The sequence below is a fragment of the Condylura cristata genome, unplaced genomic scaffold (genome assembly GCF_000260355.1).
Source record: "Condylura cristata isolate star-nosed mole 26May11 unplaced genomic scaffold, ConCri1.0 scaffold00012, whole genome shotgun sequence".
Lineage (NCBI taxonomy): Eukaryota > Metazoa > Chordata > Mammalia > Eulipotyphla > Talpidae > Condylura > Condylura cristata.
The window spans coordinates 37,828,623-37,852,077 of NW_004567113.1; the positions used below are offsets into that span (position 1 = coordinate 37,828,623).

General features: G+C 35.6%; 1 protein-coding gene across 2 annotated transcripts in view; it reads left to right on the forward strand.

Annotated features, from left to right (window-relative positions):
• Positions 1-23,455, forward strand: part of SMIM14 (small integral membrane protein 14) — a 31,508-nt gene that overhangs the window by 4,350 nt on the left and 3,703 nt on the right. Inside the window, exons 2-4 of one of the 2 annotated variants that reach the window (XM_004681341.2) lie at positions 9,472-9,581; positions 20,172-20,220; positions 23,248-23,390. In XM_004681341.2, coding sequence (XP_004681398.1) covers positions 9,507-9,581; positions 20,172-20,220; positions 23,248-23,390 — 267 coding nt within the window. In that variant the 5' untranslated portion in view covers positions 9,472-9,506. The remainder of the gene's footprint in view (positions 1-9,471; positions 9,582-20,171; positions 20,221-23,247; positions 23,391-23,455) is intronic. The other variant, XM_012724275.1, reaches the window with a different exon arrangement.

The following is a 23,455-nucleotide window of genomic DNA, read 5'->3' on the forward strand; positions in this document are numbered from 1 at the left end:
TTTCATTTAACTGCAGAGAAATTCCGATGTAGGTATTTCTACTCCCATTTTACAGAAGGAACTGAAATATAATAAGTGGAAGAGAAATAAGATTTGAACACAAGTCTCTTTAATCACTGTAGCCTATTGCCTCTGAGCTATTGAGAACTAAACACCGTACTTTGGTTTTGATTGGCCATGATTTTGTTAAGGAAAGTGTTTTCTGTCCCATTTTCAGTCCTTTCTTTAATGAAGTCCATTGTGTTGGTCATTTTGCCTGAAGTTGCAGGCTAGCATTTGACCTTAGAAAACATTCTACAAACTCCTAGATCTTCTTGCTTTGTTACAGTGAAGCCTCAGAAATGTACCAGGCTTACAGTAAGTGTGGTCTATTTCCTTCTTCCTATGTATTGCTTTGCATTCCTCAAATCAGTCCCATCCATGACTTTCTTCCCACTTGTTCCTACTGAATTCTTCCTACATTTTCTCCATTGACTTTATTATTTGGCCTGTCATTGTATCATGATAAGCTACAAAGATTTCTCATGCAAGACCCTTTTCTAAAAGAACCAAGAAACTTAAACTTGATTGTTGCAGTTACTTTTTGGTAGGGGACATAATAGGATAAATATTGGTTGTCCTTACTTTCTCCCTATTCTTTAAGCCCAGCTGTTTTTATCTATGGAGGCTCAGGTTACCTGTGACCTTCAACAGCAATCTATTCCAGCCCATTTTGGGCTTCTGTATGTAGCCTTTTGTGTGGTTCCTATCACTTCACCTTCCACATTTGTTTAGCTGTCCATAATGTCAGGGAGGAGCAGTCAGGTAATCAGTAGTCTTGTTGCTGGAATGAATAATGAAAAATTTCACCTTCGAGAAAAATAAAACAGATAAAAGGAATTATTTGTAAGCTTTTCCTATTAACTAGTGTTACAACAAAAATCTCACTAGAAGACACTAAATTGTACTGATGGTAATGTATTTGTATGTGGGTTGTAAAAATTTTGCAGAAGTGGAAGCAATCCCAGTTGTCGTTGTAGTTGACATTAGTTTTTAAGATAAGCTTGTAGAACTTTCATTAATAGTTTGTTCCATTAAGTCTAAATTAGACATGCAATTTTTAAAAAAGATTTATTTATTTATACATACAGAACTGGGGTACAGGACAGAGGTCAGGGAAGGATGAGAAGATTCACCAGAGACAGAGTGGGGAACAGAACAAGCAGATTGACTGAAATACACTGCTGAGGGGAGCAGCGGGCAGGCCAGGAGAGGTCGGCTGCACCATGTGGGTCAGCTCACTGGCAGGGGATTGAACTTGTGCTGCAGTGGCTGCCAGAGCTTCATAGTGCTGTGCTTTAACCTATTGTGCCACCAGGCAGGGCCCTTAGAAATGCAATTCTAACAACCTGTCTTTTTGTTTTTGAAAGATGAGACATACTTGTTACTGAAAAGTTGCAAGGAATGATAATAAAGCCAAAGAACGATAGTAAAGCCAACAACAAAATCTGTAATCTCATTCAGAAGTCATCTCTATACACATTTCCTCCTTCTAGTCTTTCCCCCCCACCCCCATACTCATCTTTGGTATAAATGAGATATAATATCCACACATAAAAAAATTGTTTTTTTCTTTTGGTTTAATATAATGAACTTTTTTACCATTGCCTTAAATTTTTTCTGAACTGAATTTTAACTGCCAACATTTTAAAAGACATTTTGAATAAAGTGTGAGTTACTCAAAGTTTTCATTAAATATTTAGCCTACATAGTATCAACTTTTTAGCATTATAAATAAGATTGTGATAAACCATGACTTTTATAGTTAGCACACTAAATAATTAGGGACCCATTTTTTTTTTTTTATAATAGTTTATTTTTACATCATTTTGTACATTTTTTTTTTTCTCTATCTCAATTGTAATCCCAGCGGGTTTCCCATCATCACTGTTTTTTTTTTTTTTTTACAAAGTAACATTTAAGACATTTTAATGGTTTGAAATATAGTGATTTTACATAACAAGTACACAGCATACATATGCTTGCAATGCCTAGAATATTTACATGAATGTTTTTAATAGAGGTTGTTAGAGGAAATTACCTTTCACTGGTGGAGTTTTTTTTTTTAACCTTTCAGTATTTATACTTTGAAAGTATAAATGTGTATTGCTTTTAACTTGAAAAAGATTTAAACTTTACAAAGTATGTATTTTACTAAACAAAGCCAGGTTTTAAGTGTCTACTAAGGTTTGTGTTTTGTTCATAACATTTTAAACTTTGGTGCTTTTGTTTTGGAGAAAGTTTCCTTCTTGTTGCTTATTTTCATAATGAATTTCCACTTCCTTTTTTTATTTGAGTCACAGAACAGATGTTTCTCAGTTTTGCAAAAATACAGAATGAAGTTGGTTTTTGCTTGACTGCCTTCATTGACAAGCATTAATGGGCAGTGCTTTCAGAACTTACCAACTAGTAAAGGTGCTTCAAATCTTCATGGAACTAAGTGCCAGACTTAGAGGTCAGGGTTCTGGCTGCTATCTTGTATGATCTGACAAAGTTATTTTTTACATAGTATGTATCTTATTGCTTACTTTCTCTTAAGCAAAAGTAACCCAGAAGAGAGAAACTGATGTCTTGAAATAGTGAAGACTTTATTCAAGTGTCACTTTTAAAATACCATTGCTTTATCGCAGTACTTCCAAAATTTTTACTGTCAGCATGATTGGAATTTATGTCCATCTCTGTGTAAATATGTCATGGAGGCTGTAGCATGACTGAAAAAGACTGAGTTTCATGAGTTGGGAAAGCAGTGGTCACAACTCCTTCCTGGTCAAGAACACTATATAGGCAAACAACTGAAATGAGTGATAGAAATAAATAATTTTGGTTCTGCTCTAATTTGAATAATGTAAATGCATAGCATTACTTGATATACCTCATAATTTCAGAACACTAATATTTTCTTTGTTTTAAGATTTATTTTATTTTATATGCAACAATTGAGGTGTAGGCCGGAGGTGTGGGGAAGGTGAGATTTACCAAAAACAGAGTAGGGAGTAGAACAAATGGATCTACTGAAATACAATGCGAGGGGAGCAGTGGGCCAAGCAGGAGAGATCTGCTGTGCCATATGGGTCAGCTCTTTGACCGGGAATCGAACTCGTGCTTCAGTGGCTGCTGATCACATCATAGTGCTAAGACTTAACCCTTTGAGCCACCTGGGAGGCTCTGATTTCTTAGAATTTGTAAGTAAATTATATATACTATGAGTTAGGATCACATGGTTTGGGATTTTTATATCTGCTGTAAATTTTTCTAATTTAAAATAAATAGCCTTTTTCCCTGAGTTTAAAAGTTATTTTTTTTTCAGAATATGGTAATAAGTACTTTATTATTTAGAAATTTTAGAAAGCATTTTCAGAGTGTCAAATGTTTGGTTGTGATATTAAATATAAATAGCAATAGTTGTGGGCTCTCCCTGGTGACACAAGGAGTTAAAGCAAGGTACTAGCTAGAGCTAGAAGGTATTATAAAGCATATTAGAGAAAACACATGTGTTTGATCTAGACTTTTATTTTTGCTTTTTAAATCTTTTATTTAAATTAAAACATTTATTTTTGTGTGTGTATAGTGACATGTATTGAGATCATACCAGTTTCCAGGAACCTGCTGTTTTACATGTGGAATGGTGGGCACATAGTTCAGAGTAAGCATTGATCTGGATACAGTCTGCAAAATTAGATTTGAAAAGCATTATTGTAGTTAACTGTACATCTGATGGTGTACAACTATACTTTTCATTGTATTTTGTTTTTAAAGGAAAGTTCATATTGTAAATTGGCATTTACTTAATGACTTAGGTGATGTTTTTGCATATTTGTTAACGATCTGGATTGCCTCTTTTGGACTTTACCTGTTCAAAAAATTTTTGGATTTGGCTTTTTTTAACCTTTCTACTTCTTGGAAAGTTATTTAGAAGTTATCTTGTATTTGCCATTTTGTTTAACTAGACTTTAAATTTTTTTGTTCTTAATTTTTATCATGTTGAGGGTTTTGTCTTTTATTCAGATCTCAAGACTACATCTTTCTTAGCCCTGTTCACTTTGTTTCTCTTCTTCTGTTGCATTTATTTATTGGTAGAAAATAAGCTAGCCATTGGAAAAGCAAGAAGTAAACAAGGCAATTTGAAGTAAAAATCATGTAGTAGTAGTTCTCACAATTGTGAGAAACGATTATGGGTTAACCTAGCACATGATTAGATTATTTACTTTAAAAATTCATGACATTCCCTCAAACATTTCATGTTAAAAGCACTTTTAAAACATTTTCTGTTTTGCTGTATGTTATAAAAATAGCAAACTCAGTTGAAAATTACTTTATAATCTTGAAGCCTGTGTTGACATTATTACATTTGAGAGATTTTTTTAAACCCCTAGAAAGAAATACCTTCTTTAAAAAAAACTAGAATTTATCCTTAGAAGGATATTTCCCAAACCAAGTATTTTCTTCTCTAAGAGGAACTAAAAATTAACTCTCACAACCACATGTAAGCCCTTTGTTTCTAAATCTTTAATGACTTAAAAAGCATTTTATTCCATTTAGTAAGTCCTGGATCTCTTATGGCAACAAAAAGTATCTACTAAAAAGAGATCTGAAGTGAACTTGTCAGGACCAGTTTATTGTTACCATTCACTTCCCTGGAAGAAATCAGTATGTTAGTTAAAACATTAAAGAAAATGGGGGCCTCTCTGGTAGTGCAAGGGGTTAAAGCACAGCACTATGAAGCTATTGGCAGCCACTGCAGCTTAAGTGGAGTTGTATCCCTGGCCAGGGAGCTGACCCACATGGCACAGCAGACCTCTTCTGTCTTGCCCACTGCTTCCCTCAACAGTGTATTTCAGTAGATTTGCCTGTTCTGTTCCCCACTCTGATTCTGGTGAATCTTCTGAACACCACCCCTACACCTCTGGCCTTTAGCCTAGCTCTTTTATGCATAAATAAAATAAATCCTTAAAAAAATTAAAATGAAAAAAACTTTCAAATAATATTTCATGTTATCATTGGATATTAGTTTCAGTTGCTGTCTTGGGATTTTATATCTATTTCCCGTGGTTTGCAATTCTCTAGTCTTGAGAGGAGGATACAAAGATATTCAGATATTTGAAAATAGGCCCCTATTAATCTGACTGACACCATCCACAAGAAAAAAAATCCAAAACTTATGGAATGTTTCAACCTTACTATGATATAACAGCAAATTAATAGTAATAAAAAGAGCTCCTAAAATCAGTAAGGCAGAAAGAGTCTGGAAAAGAAGTACAGCTACCAATAAACTTGAATAGATGCACACAGCCTTTTTAGAATTAGGAAATAAATAATAAGTCTGACATTCCTGGCAACATTTTTTTAATAGATTTTGTTTTTTTATTATATTCACTATTAGTGGTAGTGATAATATGCTATGTAGTTACTATGTTATATAATTAGTACTATGTATTATTGATAGAACTAAAATTGGTAGAGGCTTTTTTGGTGCATGCCTTTAGTCCTAGAAATTTCAATGTTTTGTATTCTGTTTTACAAAAATGATGGGCACAAAGTAATTTGTTCCAACATATTTCAAAAAAATTGGAAATGCCATAGGTAATCTGTGCTAAATTGAATTTGTTGTGGAATATTACATAGCTATTAAGAATGTAGTACATATTTTATATATTGAACGCTAAGACTTTCTATGTGCCAAAAAATCCAAGTTGTCCAACATGTATAATATCTCATAAAATTCACCAGACTGATACATGTATATATGTTATTACAAGGGTATGATAATACATAAAAAGACTTGACAGTATTTATACTAGATTATTCACTATGATACTTCTGTAGAAAACGAATTGGAGAGACAAATGGGAAGGTTGACATTTTCCATTTTACTCTTCATACTTTTGGGAATATCACTAGTACCTAGTGATCTGTTAAAAATATATAACAGGGACCTCCTTGGTGGTGCAACTGGTTAGGATGCAGCACGAAGCTAGCTGCAGCCGCTTCAAGTATGAGTTCAATCCCCTACCCTGGAGGTGACCTACATGGTGTGGCAGACCTCTCCTGACCCACCTGCTGCTCCCCCAATAGTGTGCCTCGTAGATCTACCTGTTCTGCTTCCCACTCTCACAGCCCCTGTACCTCTGACCTGTACCCAGTTCTATATACATAAATAAATAAATATTTAAAAAATAGCAGCATAGTGAAATAAGCCAGAAAGAAAACGAAAAATACCAGATGGTTTCACTCATGGTAGGAGTATAAAGGACCAGGTGAGAAAATAATAATAATAATAATAATGAACTATATACCAGAGACATTTTATGGGGATGGAGTGGGGAATGGGATCAAAAACAGTGGGAGGAGGGAAATGCACTGGACTATGGTGATGGCACATGGGTGACTTGGTGATGGAAGCCCATGGGGATGACAACTGAGATGGGAAAAGGCACAAAATGATGTAAAAATAAAATATTATTAAAAATATATATATATCAGTGATAATTTCTTTTTAATGTTTGCTACTAAGAGTGTTTGGACTAATTAAGAACCACTTTGAAGAGGTTTATTTCCTAAGGAATCAGTCCTAGCCATATCATCATTGTAGTAAAACATTATCTACTTTTTTTCAGTTATAAGTAGGCAATTAATTTTGACTCCTCAAAGATTAAATAAGTTATTTTAAACCCACCCAGCATAAGTTTGAGTGTTAAAGACCTAACCGAAGATAATAAAATAACAGCACTGAAGATTTCCTCAGCACACAACACAAAGAAACAGGTTGAATTAGCTGACTCAACTCTACCAGGAAATGTTTGTTTTTAATTTTTTTTCTGTTTTATAAATTAACCCAAAATATTAGGAACTTTTTTAAAGATTTATTTTATTATGCTTACAAGAGTTGGGGTGTAGAACAGAAGTGTGGAGGGGGATGAGAGGATTCACCAGAGGCAGAGTGGGGAGCAGAACAAGCAGATCAACTGAACTACACTATTGAGGGGCGTAGTGGGCAACACGAGAGAGGTTTGATGTGCCATATGGGTCAGCTCCCTGGCCAGGGATCTAACTCATGCTGAAGTGGCTGTGGGTAGCTTCATAGTGCTTTGCATCAAAACCCTTGCTCCACCACAAAGATCCCTACAAATGGAAGATGTTAACTAGAAACTGAACAGTACCTAAAACAGCTCGGTTGTTTTTTTTTTTTTTAAGATTTATTTATTTATGCATACTGAACATGGGCACAGGCCAGAGGTGCAGGGATGGTGAGAGGCTTCACCAGAGACAGAGTGGGGAGCAGAACAGGCAGATCGGACAAAGTAAACTGCTGAGGGGCACAGTGGGGGGGGGCCAGGAGAGGTCTGCTGCACCATGTGGATCACTTCTGAGGCAGGCAGGGATCAAACTCATGCTGAAGTGGCTTTAGTTTCTTAGTGCTGTGCTTTAACCCGCTGCACTACCAGGGAGGGCCTCAAGTTTTTATGAGGAAAATTCCACAGAAGAACAGCACTATTGAGGAATGTCCTATGTATTAAGTATATTTTCTTCATTTTACTGGAGGCTAATTAAGGCTGTTGGGCACTTTAAATTCTAGTTGATTTACATGCTGCTGGCATATATAGGTACAGAGAAATAAATATTGTCACGAATTCAGTAAATATTTATTCACCGAGTGCTGTGCTTAAACAGTGAGGGAGGTGTTTGGAAACAGAATGATGACTAAGATTCCTGTCCTTAAGAAGCTGGTTTTTTCAGGGGTGGAGGTTGTGGTAATATCTAATTTTGTTAATCAAATGGACTAAAGAGATTTAAAAATAACTTTTACAATATTTATGGGTAATTTTTAGTGCTGTAAAAAGGGATAATTTTTACTGTAATAAAAACAAGTCTCCCTATCTTTATAAAAGGCCATTTTAATTAATAATACTGCTTTCTTGGCATTTATGTCTTAGAGGCTACAGAATTGGGTAGGTATTGGTCATTTTAGTATTGCAGTTTCATTTTTAAAAAGTTTAGTAAACTGCCTTTTAATTTTTTAACTGTTTTATTGGCCTGGGAGGCGCAAATAGGAAGGAAGGAAAATCATTATTTCTAAATGGAATTTATTTATGTCCACACAAGCACAGTTTGAGCCCGAATTTTCCCCTTATAGAAATGTTTCCAACGTGAATATTTACATATGAGGATAGGTTATATTTACTTTCAGGGTTTCTGAAAGTAAATATGTAGATGTAGAGTTATTTCTCTAACATAAAGCTTTACACCACCCCCTTGTTTTTTTTAAAGAGTATATCCTGAGTAGCCTCAGACAAACTGTGAAGTAGTCAGGGTTTGTATTTGGGATTCCTATCCTTTGGAGTGTTAAATTCTCCATTTTAGGCTACCTGTGCCTCCACTTCCTTTATCTTTCCTTTTTTAAAAGATTTTTCTCCTCCCCTCAGTAAGTCTTGGTGTCATTTTAGATAACTTATTTTTTCCCCCCAAAGATTGTTGGTAGGATAAAGTCTATTTAAAAGTTGTCTTACGGGCTCTCCCTGGTGGTGGTACCGGTTAAAGTACAACACTATGAAGCTAGCTGCAGCCTCTTCAACATGAGTGGGACCCCAACCAGGGAGCTGAGCCAGTGGCCCACCAGACCTCACCTGTCTCACCGGCTGCTCCCCGCAGCAATGTACTTGGTCAGTCGGCCTGTTCTGCTCTCCACTCTGTCTCCCATTAAGCCTCTGACTGTCTCTTCACCTCTGGCCTGTATCTCAGTTCTGTATGCATAAAAAAAGGATGTCTTAGCTTGTGTTACAAAAGCAAAATACTATAGAGGGTCACTTAAACAATAAACTTTTCTTATGTTTTTAAACTTTGGGATATTCAGAATCAAGGGATTGGTAGATTCAGTGTCTGGTGAGAGCACTTCTCTTGCTTTGCAGATGGGTGCCCTCTTGCTGTATTTTCACATGGTAGAGAAACCGATCATCGCCCTCTCATCTTTTTTTTTTTAATAAGGACACAGATCACATAGTGACCTAGTTATCTTCTAAGAATCCTATCTACAAATGCCATTGTAGTGGGGATTCAAACTTCAACATCATAATGTTAGTGGTACACAAACTTCCAGTCCATGGCAGTAGTGTAGCTAATAATGAAGAATTAAGTTGCTAAGCACAGTAGGGCTTGCAGTATCATCAGCTTCTTAAGTGAGGCCAATATAATGCATCTGAAGATAATCACATTAATAAGGAGTCAGTCTTATGGCAGATGGAGTAGTCAATCATTTGTATAGGTTCATAATTTATATGCGAAATTTGTAATTCATGTAAGATTAGTAATAAATTCATAGATAAATATGAAGTGTAGTTTGAAGGCACTATTTTGAACCTATGCAACATACACAATTTTTTATACCTTAAGAAAAAGAATAACCCTGAGTTATAGTCATAATTTTTTCCTTTTTCCTAGATTTAAACAGTCAAGTTAAATCAGGCTGGGTAATCATGGCAGAAGGTGGATTTGACCCCTGTGAATGTGTTTGCTCTCATGAACATGCGATGAGAAGACTGATCAATCTGGTGAGATGAACAGGACAGTTCTGTTCAACTTAACTATATCCTTTATATTGCTTTTCTGATACTTTTGGATACTGGAAGGTTTTTTTAATCTCATGGTCACTAAAAATTGCTTCATAATTGAGTTCCATGGTGCTTTAAGTCATAATGGTTAAAATGTTTGCCAGCATTTCTTCCATTAGAGATAAAAACAACTTCTTGTCTTTATTTATGGTAGATTTATGTTGGTAAAATTCACTATGGGTAAGTATCATATTCTTAGATAGCTCTTTCTGTTCTGTATTAATATATATAGGCTTTAATTATACAGAGCTTGTTTACTAGCTAAACTACTGTATAGTCACAGTTCCTGTTACAATAGGATTCAAGTCCTATTCCAACAAATGGCTCAGTAAAAATCTCTATGCAAAGTATTTCCAAATCCAAACAATTATTTGACAGAGATAGATTTTTGAACAGGATAGGCTCACTTAATCAGTTGTATTGAGACTTGAATTGGAGTCTTGTTAAGATTTTCCTGTCTATAAACTTAAGTAAAGTGCTATTCATGTACTATATTTTTTACTTTTTAGTTTGAAGGTAAAACTTTGACCATTATTAACAATAAGGTATATTATTTATTTTTGTTGTTTTTAAGTACTCTTTATTATCATAGACAAATTAATAAAGGTAGGTACAGTATTTTTGCTCAAGTATTTAAATTGTTGGTAGGTAAAAGCAGGTGTTCTGCTCACTCACTGTCTCTGTATAATGATCACTAATATTCTGGTATTCTATGAGCCTTAAGAATACCTTAGAAAGATATGCAGTAAGAATTTAAAAATCACACTTTTGCATGTATAGAAATATAAAGGGGATGTAATATCTTTGGTAACTTGATGTAAAAAATGGATGAGTCTAAGAAGAAATTATTTAAATTTTTTCTCTTATTTATGAAATTAGAGCTAGTTTTTATGTTTAAATTTAATCAAACATCTGGCAGAATTTTTAAAAATAATTAACGATGTTAGCAACAGAAAACAGACTTATAATTTAACTATGGTAACTTTCCAAGGAGGTCAGTTTTTAATAAACATTGCTACTTTTTTTTTTTAGCATTTAAAATTTTTAATATAGTATTTTTATATTAACTTCTGGTTTTTAGAAAATGGCAAAAAACATGCCATACATTTTATGATCTCTTCAATAGTGTCAGGAAAGCGAGGGTTAGATTTGTTTTAAATGTGCATATTACTTCATGATGAGACATTGTTAGGAAATTCTGGTTTGAAGTACTTTGTGATTGTATAAAAATAAATTTCAGATTTTGTAAATCCTTTAGAAGTCCATATAACTTGACATGCTGGATATTTTTGTATATTATAAGTTATTGATTGTAATCTGTTGTGACAGCTAATATAGATTCCAAAAGGGGGAAGAAACTCATTTGATTCATTAAGGAAATTTGCTGATTAGGTTTGATAGACAACAGTTTCTCTATCTAACCACATTATGAGTTAGGATAAATCAGTTAGGGGTTCTTCAAAAAGTTTATCTTGTGTGTACTTTCTTTAGATAGTTATTACAGGATTGACTATTTCTCATCAAAATGCAGGCATAGACCAAAAGTGATGACTGAGATGTGGAGAAAGAAAGCAAGAGATCCAGTACAGAAGCAAGGTTAACTTCCAAAATCCTAGTGAAAGGAGATCTAATGGTGATAGCTGTGCACCAGTAACACAGACAACAAGTTTAGCTGGGAGGGTGTCACATGGCTCCAGAAGAGACTTTTTCAGAAAGATGAGTTGGTAGAATATCTGATGTGTTTAGACATTTTGTGATCTAGGCAACTGAAAACAGTTCTTGAATACTAACAAGTAAATGAGAAAAAAGTTATTAACTTTAAGGAAACAGGAAATAGTACAGAAAAGTAATGATTGTTTAACATAGTCATAATATAAAGAACATAGTAGTCATAGTGTAGACATTTTGAATTGAAGTATATCTCTTGATAGCCTTGTTATTAGAAGATGGGAAGAGTATACATGTAAGATGAGGGCAGGAAAGGAAAGCGAAGCATATCTTTACATACTTTCCTGGAGAATCAATGAGTATTGCTTAAAATTGACACATCTGGAAGTTAACAATAATGAACATTTACATATAAAGACATGGGCCCTCCTTGGTGGCAGAAGGGATTAAAGGGCAGCACTACAAAGCTGGCTGCAGCTGTTCATGCTTGGCCAGGGAGCTGACCCGCTTAGTGCAGCAGACCTCTCCTGTGGTGCCCACTGCCCCTCAGCAGTGTATTTCAGTAGCTGTGCGTGTCCTGATCCCCATTCTGTCTCTGGTGAATCCTTTCACCACCCCCTATACTTCTGGCCTGTACCGCAGTTCTGTATACATAAATAAATAAATAACTATTTTTTTTAAAAGAAAGATTTACTGGAGTTTTAAAATGCTGTTAAAGAAGAAGACAAACTGAAAAACATCATAGATAAGTAATAATGTGATACTCTTCATCTCAGACAAAATACAAAGTCAAAACAATGAAATGATCATAATGAACCATTTTGTCCTGGAAAGTAGAGAATATAAAGTCTATTAGAAATAAAAGAAGAGTTACATTTTACAACTATCAAGAAATGCTCGTGAAAGTCATGAAGATGCTTTTGTAGTTTAGAGTGAGTATGAACGGTCTGCAGATGAACATGTATGTCGTAGCATGTGTTTATAAATGAATAGAGGAGGTTCCAAGGACTATTCCTTGGGCTCCTAATACTGGTTATGTTGGGGAAGAGTTTGAAAGGACCTTAGGCATTGTTTTAAGCTTATTAGAAGTCTCTGATGTAGGTTTTTCTCTACAAATGAGGAGACTGAGGTAGCTAAAGGTTTTTAAGTATGTCTAGGTGTTGCAGCTGATAAGAGAGAGTATCAGAGGCAATTCAACCTTGGCAGTTTAACACGTCTGTTTCTTTAGTAACATATTATGTTCTCTAGCCTGTTAGTCTCCTTAAAGCACCTTAAAAATACTGGTTTTAGTTTCACTCATAGCAGGAGCATAAAGGGCCAGGGGAAAAAAACCAATAATAAACAACTATATATCAAGACATTTTATAGGACGTAGTGGGGGATGTGATCAAAAACAGGGGTGGGGGTGGATGGTAGGGGAAGTGCACTGGACTATGGCACATGGGTGATTTGATGATGAGAAGCCCACAGGAATTATAACTGAGATGGGAAAAGGCACAAAATAATGTACAAATAAATTATTATATTAAAAATTTTTTGTTTTTATCAAGGGAATAAAGGCTAGGAGAAAACAGCAGAAGAGACATATTCACTGTATTTTCATGTTTTGGATACTATGTGAATATATTACCTATTCAAATAATTAACTTATCAAAAACTAAGCATCCTCAAAGACTTATATATAAAAAATAATTATAGGTATTTCACCTGAGAATACAATTTTTGAATATAGTTACATGACCTGAAAAGAAAATATATTCAACAGTTTTGACCTTTTTGTTCTAATTCTGACCTTGATTTTTTTTTATCAGAATATAAAAACATACATAAAAGAAAAAAATGTGTATGTCCCCCAAAGCTTAATGACTATAAAGCAGTTCAAACTTCTTTGTAATACTACTTCATTAATGCTTATGTTTTGGTTGCTTAACTGCTAAGCTATCTATGCCAGTACAAGGAATATAAAATTTCATTACTTTTTTTTTTTTTGTCTATCTGCTATGTGGACTTGAATGCAAATGTCTGCACTTCTGTATATTTATAGGAGTGTTTTACATGATAAACAATGTTTAAGTTCAAGATTAATAAAACTGCATTACAAAGAATGCCCATTTTGGGATGCTAATGACAAAGCTTTACTTATGCTAGGTGTGTATCCTTCCTTGATGTAATTACATCATTGAATTACACAGATGTTACATTGTTCATAATGCAGTTATACTTTGCCGGGCACATGTAGTTTTCTATTTGTCTCAGGAATGTTTATAAATGTTAAAAAATAAAGGTGTTACAGATGTTTTTCTTGTGTAGTCTAAACTCTTGTTTTTGGGGCAGTATTTATAGTTTTATTTAAAAACTGGTTTAAAAGGATTCAAAAGAAGTAGTTAATAATATACAGTGAGTCCCTTTCAGTTAAAATTGTGTCTTTATCACATTACATCTAATTCTATGTTTTATGACTTGATTTAATGTGAAAATATGTCTAGTGATAAAGATTTTTAGTGATGTGATTGTAGAATACAGCTACATATGTAGAAAATGGCAACAAAGTTGTAATCTAGTTGTCTTGTTTTTTCAATCATTTCCTACAGCTATGAAAATGATGTTTTTTCCATTCTCATTGAAGCCAAGTGCAGAATTATTCTGACTTCACTCTTTTCTGCTCCTTTTCCACCTTATTTCTTTCCTGTTCTTGACTGACCCTCCACATCTCTTAGTGTGTAGTTTCTTCTGTTAATGATTTAGAAATATGAACTTGGATTATGCTCTGTGTTTTGCTTGTTCTCTGTTGTAACCTAAGATTTGGAGTGCAGGTAATCCTTTGGTGGAATGTTGAAAACAGTGTAAATGAAACTTCTACATCTTTAATTTACTTAAGTTTGTTACCTTGTTAAAATATTGTACCGTGGGCTCTCCCTGGTGGCGCAGTAGGTAAAAGCACAGCACTAAGAAGCTAAAGCCACTTCCACATGCGTTCGATTCCCACCTGCCCCGGAGGTGACCACATGGCGTGGCAGACTTCTCCTGACCCGCCTGCTGCTCCCCTCAGCAGTGTACCTCATCGATCTGCCTCATCGATCTGTTCCCCACTCTTTCTCTGGTGAAGCCTCTCGCTGCCCCTAAACCTCTGGCCTGTACCCCAGTTCTGTATGCACAAATAAATAAATTAAAAAATATATATATTGTACCATAAGCATGTGATTGGGGAGACTCTTGGTCAGAATTTTCCTTAGAATCTGATTGTAGAATGCCCTGTAAATTTTGACTACTGTACTTAAAGACCTACTAATCTTTATGTTAAGACCTACTAATCTTTATCAACTGTTAGTATCTCTGCCTATTTAAAAAATTATTTTAAGGTAATTATTGACATAAACATATAACATAAACATATATTTAAAACCCCCAGCATTTTAAAATTAAAATTAAACTTCTCCCTCCTTCACATCTGGCATATTCCCTACTTCCATGGATGAATTTGGTTGTGCATCTTCCCAGGTCTTTTAATAAATATGTGATATGATGGTGTGAATGTATATATGTGGTATGCATTCTCCTAATTTAATAATAATATTTAGCTTTGTGTTGCTACAAAGCCTTTCTAATCATATGACTAATTTTGAGGTTTTATCAATAAAGAAAAGTTTAGTGGACTTTCTTTAAATCTTGATACCTTTTTTTAAAAGGTATATCATGTAGACACTGAAAGACTAGATAGTCCTGTGATGAGCATTACAATTGATTTTACCACTTAGGGATTGAAGTTATGTTTTATAGGAAAAGTGAAATTACTACATAGCCTCATAGCACAACATTTAAGCAGTACTAAGTGTAAAAGAGAAAGTAAAAATCTCCATGTGCTCCAGCCCCTTGTTGCCACTTCACTGAATAAAAACTACTAGGAGTTTCTTTCATATTGTTCCAGTTATTATGACTGTGTAACAAATTACCCCAAAATTTAGTGATATAAAGCAATTTTTATTAGACTGACAAATTATATATCTGGAGTTCATAGAGAGCACAGAGATGGCTTATCTAATGCACAATGTCTGGGTTCTTAATTGGAAGACAAAGTGGGAGTGGAAGGCATCTGGAGTTTTACTCACTCTTCAGCTGTGGATGCTAGTGAGTAGCTGAAACCCTACCTAGTGCTGTTAGCCAGAATGACTATATATGGCCCTTTCATTTGACTGTTTGACTTCCTCACAGCATGGTGACTTGGTTCCAAAGGCAGACCTCCATCCCAAGAGAGGACATGGGAGAGAGAACCAAGCAACATCTGGGTATTTCCTAGGACTGAGTGTCCGAAGCCTCATCCATTCCTTCTGCTATACTCTCAGTTATGGCTGTTACAAGTCTGCTTAAATTCAAGAGGAATTTAAGTAGACTCCACTTCTTGACTGGGAGTGGAAGATTCTAGGAGAACATGTGACCAGAAATATGATGTTGCTATTTGTAGAAAATGTAGTCTACTACATATAGTTTTAGAAATTTGTTTTAACATAGGGGCAATCATAGCATATATATATTTCTACAACTTGATTTTTCACTTTATCTTTTCAGATTAGCAGATGTCTTAGTTTAGGGTGCTAAAACAAAGTAAGACTGGGTAATGTAGAAACAGATACTATATTTCTTTCCATTCCAGAGACTCGAAGTCAGGGGTCACGGTGTTGGCATGGTTGAGTTACAGTGAGAGCTTTCTTTTACATTGCAGATTGTCATGTACTTGTGTATTCCTAACATGGCAAAGAGAAGGGAAGAAAGCATTCTGAGGACTCTTTCATTAAAGTACTGATTTCATTCATGAGGGTTCCAAATTCATGGAACCCTGCAATTGTCTCTGAAAGACCCCCACCATCCCCACACCCATATCTCTTAATACCATCTTATGAAGGATTTCCACACACAAATTTAGAGATCTAAACATTCCGTTTATAACAAATCAAAGTCAGCCTCATTTTTCTAAGTGTTATGATTTTAGAAATTTGCTTTTCAATAGCACAGACAATATATGACTAAAGTATTGACAACTGGAGAAATACAGAATATGTGAAATATATAGAATATAGTAGAAATACAGTATCAAGGTTCCCCTTGCTACTTCCCTCCACTTCAGCTACCTCATGACCATTGTTGCTCACGTAGCCATAGGCCATACCAAATTTTTTGACATCCCATATTGTGTATATCCTTATATAGAAGATTGTACCAAAAGGATATAACATATAAGTAATATGTTATTTGCTAGTGGCCATAAATTGCCTGGTGATTTTTGGTCAAAAAAGTAATTTAAACTCAAACCCAGAAAGTATTTTGTACTATTGGGGCCAGTAAGTCATTAGCATTTGGGCAAAGTTGTCCATCCCATTCATTTTAAACATTTTAAAATTTGCAGATGGCCCTCCCTGGTGGCACAGCGGGTTAAAGCACAGCACTAAGAAGCTGGAGCTACTTCAGCATGAGTTCAATCCCTGCCTGCCCTGGAGGTGATCCACATGGCAGGCTGACCTCCCCTGACCCGCCCGCTGCTCCCCTCAGCAGTGTATTTTGCTGTTCTGCCTGTTCTGCTTCCTGCTCTGTCTCTAGTGAATCCTCTCACTGCCCCTGCACCTCTGGCCTGTACTCCAGTTCTGTATGCATAAATAAATAAATCTTTAAAAAGATTAAAGAAAGTACTCTTTAAATAAGCATCAGGGGCCCTCCCTGGTGGTGCAACAGGTTAAAGCACAGTGCTAAGAAGCTGTCTGCAGCCACTGCAGCGCAAGTCTGACCCACATGGCCTGGCAGACCTCTCCTGGCCCACCTGCTGCTCCCCTCAGCAGTGTATTTCAGTACATCTGCCTGTTCTACTCCCCATTTTGTCTTTGGTGAATCCTCTCACTGCTCTTGTACCTCTGGCCTGTACCCCGGTTCTGTACGCATAAATTAATCTATGTACAGAGAAAGTACATGTACAGAGAAAGTATATGTTTTACATATGGATAAATAAAACCATTACACAGACCTCCTGAAGTCATGAATTTATTCTTTCTTGTGTGTGATATATTTTTTAGGTTTTAAAAAATATAAAGGTGAAGCATGGTTTAAATGAATATTGACACGGAATTTTAATTATTGGTGGACCAGTACCACACATGAACTAAAAACTTTATCCTTCCCTACTGAGAGTCAAAATTTGACTACAAGTCTCCTGTCTGCTTTACTGAGGGAAATCACATATGACTCAACATAGCTTACATATTAGTTGTCTAGAAAGTTGAATAGCAGGACAAATTACATACTACCATTTATAATCATAGCTTCAGGGCTCTCCCTGGTGATGCAGTGGGTTAAAGCATAGCACTATGAAGCTATCTTCAGTTACTGTTGTCTTACTCCTGGGTCAGGGAGGTGACCCATATGGCACAGCAGGTCTCTACTGCCTTGCCTGCTGCACCCCTTAGCAGTGTATTTCAGTCAATCTACCTGTTCTGTTTCCCATTCTGTCTCTGGTGAATCCTCTCATCCCCCTGCATCTCTGGCCTGTACCCCAGTTCTTATATGCATAAATAAATGAATCTTTAAAAAATACATATGTTCAAAGTAAAACCTGCTCCTCTAGTAACACACAAAGGAAGAAAACCTCTTTTAGTACTGAAGGAAAACGTGTTGGCTTTAGAGACTCTTAAGTAACTTATATGGTGTGGCCATTTTCACTTTACTCTGAATTTGTTTCAGTTCAGTTGTACAATATTTCAAGTCACTGGAATATTTTGTAAATATTCTAAATCATGGTTGAAAGAATGTTTCATGCTAATAATATATTAGCTAAAAATTATGATATAAATTTTGGTACATTGTGAAGTAGAATAGAATTGTTATTAAGAATTTAGAATTAGTAGCTGGTACTTAATAATAAGTTAGCTCCTCACCTGCAAATTCAAGCCTCTTCATTGGAGAAGTACACTAAAAGTTTGGGTTGAAACCCAAACATCGTAACAGGCAGGAGAAAAAAACATGGTGAGCATTGGTGGGCTTGCACTGGGAAAGGAGGATAGGACTGACGCCAGCATGAAGAAGGAGCTTAGCGTTAGTGACATGGCCCTATGTGGAAGTAGATTTGTGAGAAAATGGATGTAAAAATGTTTTTGGATTTTTCACATAAAAGTCCTGTTATTTTGTAGATATCCTTGAGCTATAAAGCCACTATGTCAGATGTTCAGTCAAGGACAACACTTCAGCCAGAGGTATACCCAAAAGCCAAGGCTGACATTGGGGTTATGTAATGTACAAACTGGTATTGGTTATTTAGAGTACAGTTACAGATTTTGGGGAATGCTATGTCATTGCTGAAGACTAAATCCAGGATGATCAAGTGGCTAGAAAAGTAATTTTGCCCTCTTTATTTGATATCTAAAGGAATTAGAAGATTCTTGTTTTATCAGAGAACTTTTTAGCTAGTAATTTTGTTTTATCTTCCCTACAATGCTATTTGGAAATGGAAGTGTAGTGGTAATATATATATATATGCTTATAAAAATATAAAGATGTTTCTGGATTCACCAAAACACTAAGTGCTAGGGAAGACAGGAGAGAGTGGGAGCTCTACCTTGGGGTCTCTTTTTTTTAAAGATTTATCTATTTGTACATATAAAAACTGAGGTATAGGTCAGAAGTATGGGGGAGGGGTGTATTGAGAGGATTCTCCAGTGAGAGTGGGTAGCAGAAGGCGAGACAGGAGAGGTCTACAGCGCTATGTGGATTAGCTCCCTGACTTGCCTGGAATCAACTGGACCTTGCAGCAGTGGCTGCCAACAGCTTGACATTGTCTTTAACCTCTACACCACTAGGAGGCTCTGGGAGATTTAGCTTGTACAGCATTTCCATTTTGTATGTTTGCATTTTGTATGTATGTATGTATGCATTTTGGAAAAAATAGAACTTAAAAATATATACAAATTAAGAGGTTTGCTCAGTATGTTTTGTGTAACCCAAGCACCTAGTAGCCTTAGTTTTTAGATTGTATAATTTTTAAAGAGTTTCAGATTGACTCCTCTCATTTAAAAGTGTTAAGATACATAGCATATTTTTACATGAAGGATCATTTTCTTTCTTTAATGTATATATTTTTACATCATTGTTAATTTTTGTACAAATTTGATTTCTCCTCCAGGTGTAACCCCCATAAAATGACTACCACCAAGATATCCTTGAACCATCACCATTGTCTCTTGTGTTCTTCCCTCCCGTTTTGATCCCTTTTCTTTCCCCTCCCCTGTTGAATGTCTCTGATTTATAGGCTGCCTGCTAAGTTTTGTCTTTTTTTTTTCTTTTTCTTGATCTCGTTTGGCTACCCTATATTCTTCCTCTACAATGAAACCATCTAATATTTTTCTTTTTCCTTCTGACTAATTTCACTGAGTAATGTTTCTGTGACTTTGGGGTATATTCTGAGGAGTGGAATTGCTGTGTTATATGGAAGCTCCATTATTAGTAGTTTGAGGAACCTCCAGCTTTATTTATCTAGTTGCTAGATAAAAAATAAAAAAGGGGGAAAAATATGTTCCTCCCACTCAAAGGTGTATTTTCTACATAGAATCTGCTTTATTTCACCCTTTTTCTAGTAGCTTTTCTCTACAGTTTAACACTTTTCCTTTGGTAACTTTTGTAAGGTATGACAGCAGGAATTTCTGTCTTGGGTGATTTTTAAAAATTCCTTTATCACAGCTATATGAAAATTATTCCGTGATTCTGTTTTTGAAGGAATGATATGTTCTATCATAGCATTCATTTAAAGACAAAACATGATCTTTCTAATAAATACTGCTCGTTTTTGGCTAAATCTGATTGCTAACTTTCCTTTCTCCTTATTTATTGTAGTTAAGGCAGTCCCAGTCTTACTGCACAGACACAGAATGTCTTCAGGAATGTAAGTAATAGTGGTTTGGCTTTAGAAGCTCGATGACTGAATATTGGTCAGAAATTATTCTTACTATTTGTTTTTAAGGAAGCGGTCTAAAGGATAATTTTTCTACTATAAATATTTAACTTGAAAAATATTTTTCCATGGCTGAAAAAATAAGCCCTGGTCATTGAAGAAAATGTTAAAAAAAAAAAAAAAAGGACAAACTTCTAGAATAATAAGATAGCTGCTTTTGATAACTAGGTGTATAAACCCTTTCACACCATTTTCTTGCCAAATGAATGTGTAATTGGGCACTTTTGGCTCATTGAACTGGGATATCTATCCCACCTCTCTTTACCTAATATCAGTTTGCATCCATTGTCAGCTCTGAGAACTTCTGAGTAAGGAGGTCATTCTTCTCTAATGTTTGGTTTTGGGAGTGCAAAGGGTCATTCCCACGAGGGCTTGGACAGTGGGAAGGCCCCTTGCTTTGGCTTTGTGGGTAATGCTGACAATAAAACGAGGATCAGGACAGGAACATGGGTGAATGTGACCAACAGACTGTGAGACCACTTTTTTCAGGACAGAAGTAATTTGAGGTATACTTTGAGGGTAATGAGGAACTAACATGAAAGCCCAACCAATATTGTGCCATTTGAATGTGAAAATTACATGCATAGGATGATGAAGCCTGGAACAGCTAGATTCCACATACACTTACAAAAATGGGTTCCCTTTGTGTTTTTCACTATTAGAATATATCAGTATATATAAAGTTTTTTAAAAATTTACTAAATGTGGGGTACAGTAGTATTTAAGTGATTCTCTTTTGTTGGATTCTTAGGTTGCTGATTTTTTTTTGCTATTATAAACAATACTTGAACAAATACCTTCTCATGCAGTCTCATTTTAAGACTGTTGACATATTGCCAAATTGTGTTTATTAATAAGCTGGTTGCTTATGCTTAACATTTCTAGAGCCTTGCTCCACTTTATCACTTATAAGAAAATAAACAAAAACACATTATTAAAACACCATTATAAAGGGATTTGTCATTTTTAATTATGGTTAGTACTGTGAACTGTGTCCCATCAAATCCTGTAAACACAGCAACTCAGAGAACATTACCTAGCCCAAAGAAGAAATTTTGTCAAAACATAGTCCATGGCTGATACACTTCTGGACAAGATGGTAATGATAACGTGCAGATGTTGTGTTAGGTTGTTGGGATAAGGAATAGTAGCTCCCTCCAAATTTTTGTTGCTCTTTCACTAGCATTCATTAATCTATGGTCTGCCCTTTGATAAGCAGCTTAAACTTTTGCCTCAGTGGGTAAAGTTAAACCTGTTCTACTAGTTGAAAGTCTTATTGAACCTCCTTCTGGGGAAACAAATGTTTATTATATTTGTGGTAGTAGTGACCTTTGAGCCAGTTCCACCTGTTAACCCAATAGACTGATTTCTGTGAGTAAAATTTCATTTCCTTAATCTAAATGTAAACACAAAACTTTAGAGCTTGAATAATTATTTAGTCAAACTCACCAATTCCCTCTCACCCCATTGTATAGCATTCAATGAAAAAATTTGCTGAGAGCCTTGTTTAAATTTTATTTTATTTGGGGGCCCTCCCTGGTGGTGCAGCACTGCGAGCTGGCCATGGCAGCTTCAGTGACTGTTTGATTTGAGGCCAGGAAGGTTGCCCACATGGCACAGCAGTCACGCCAGCTGCTCCTCTCAATAGTATAATGACAGGTTATTTCAGTGGCTATTTAGAGATGCTATATTTTTCTTTAGAAATCTAATCTTCAATAATTTTCATTTCTAATCAAGTTTTCTAAAATTCTTCACCAAAAAAAAATCTTTTAAATCTTTTTTGAATCAGGCACTGTGATTTAAATTAAATAAACTATGATGGCTCCTCAAGGATCTGTTAATAAGTGCATTGACTTTAAAATATGAATCTAGGCCCTCCCTGGTGGCGCAGCTGGTTAAAGCACAGCACTGAGAATCTAAAGCCGCTTCCGCATGAGTTCGATTCCCGCCTGCCCCGGAGGTGACCACATGGTGTGGCAGACCTCTCCTGACCCGCCCGCTGCTCCCCTCAGCAGTGTACTTCGTCCATCTGCCTGTTCTGCTCCCCACTCTGTCTCTGGTGAAGCCTCTCACCGCCCCTGAGCCTCTAGCCTGTACCCCAGTTCTGTATGCACAAATAAATAAATCTTTTAAAAATATATATATATAAAAAAATATGAATCTACCCCCTTTTTGCAAAAAAAAAAGGTAAATATCTCTTTTGTTAAGAATATCTTTTAAAGGGATCTTTAATTTATGTAATATTCAACCCAGATATTGTCTTTCCCTTAAACTCTATTATTTTTTTCATGCTGCTTTCATAATTAAAATGCAGAATTTTTCTTTCCTAAAGCAGTATCTTTACTGTATACCAGGTGGTCTTAGCCTGGGTTCTGTTTAATGTGTATACAGATTTTCAGAGTCCTTAATTTTTAACAAATTCTCAAAGAATTCTGTTACCTCAAATTAGTAAGAATGCACTACTCTTTAAGCCTTCATTTAATAAGCTTTGAATTATTATTTTTATATCATTTACCATTTAGATTTTCTCACAGGAGGGAAGTTGAACATGTAATACTGTACGATTGTACCTCTTAAAATGATTAATGCAAATTTTAATATTAATACAGTTTTTAAAGTTGACTTTTTTTGTGTGCGTAGAAGTGGGGTGTGGGCCAGAGAAGCAGGGGGTAAGAGGATTCACCAGAGACAGAGTGGGAAGTAGAACAGGCAGACCTGCTGAAACACACTGCTAAGGGGAGCAGCAGCAAAGCAGGAGAAGTCTTCTACACCATATGTGGGTCAGCTCTGCAGCTGGGGATCAAGCTTAGGTCATGGGTGTGATAGTGCAGAGACTTAAACCCTAGGCCACTAGGGAGGCCCTGAAGCTACTTAAACATTGTAATTATATTTATCTAACAATATCATATTAATTGTGTCAGTTTTTGTTACAGATACAAATTCTGTTTGTCTTTATAGTACCAGGACCTTCTGGTGATAATGGCACCAGTATTACTATGATCTTGATGGCCTGGATGGTTATTGCAGTGATTTTGTTTCTACTAAGACCTCCTAATCTAAGAGGATCCAGCCTAACTGGAAAACCAACCAGTCCTCACAATGTAAGTGTTGGGAAATTTAGAAATTTGTTTGTTTGGGTGGGGGGCAGAGGAGAAGTATTGGAGAA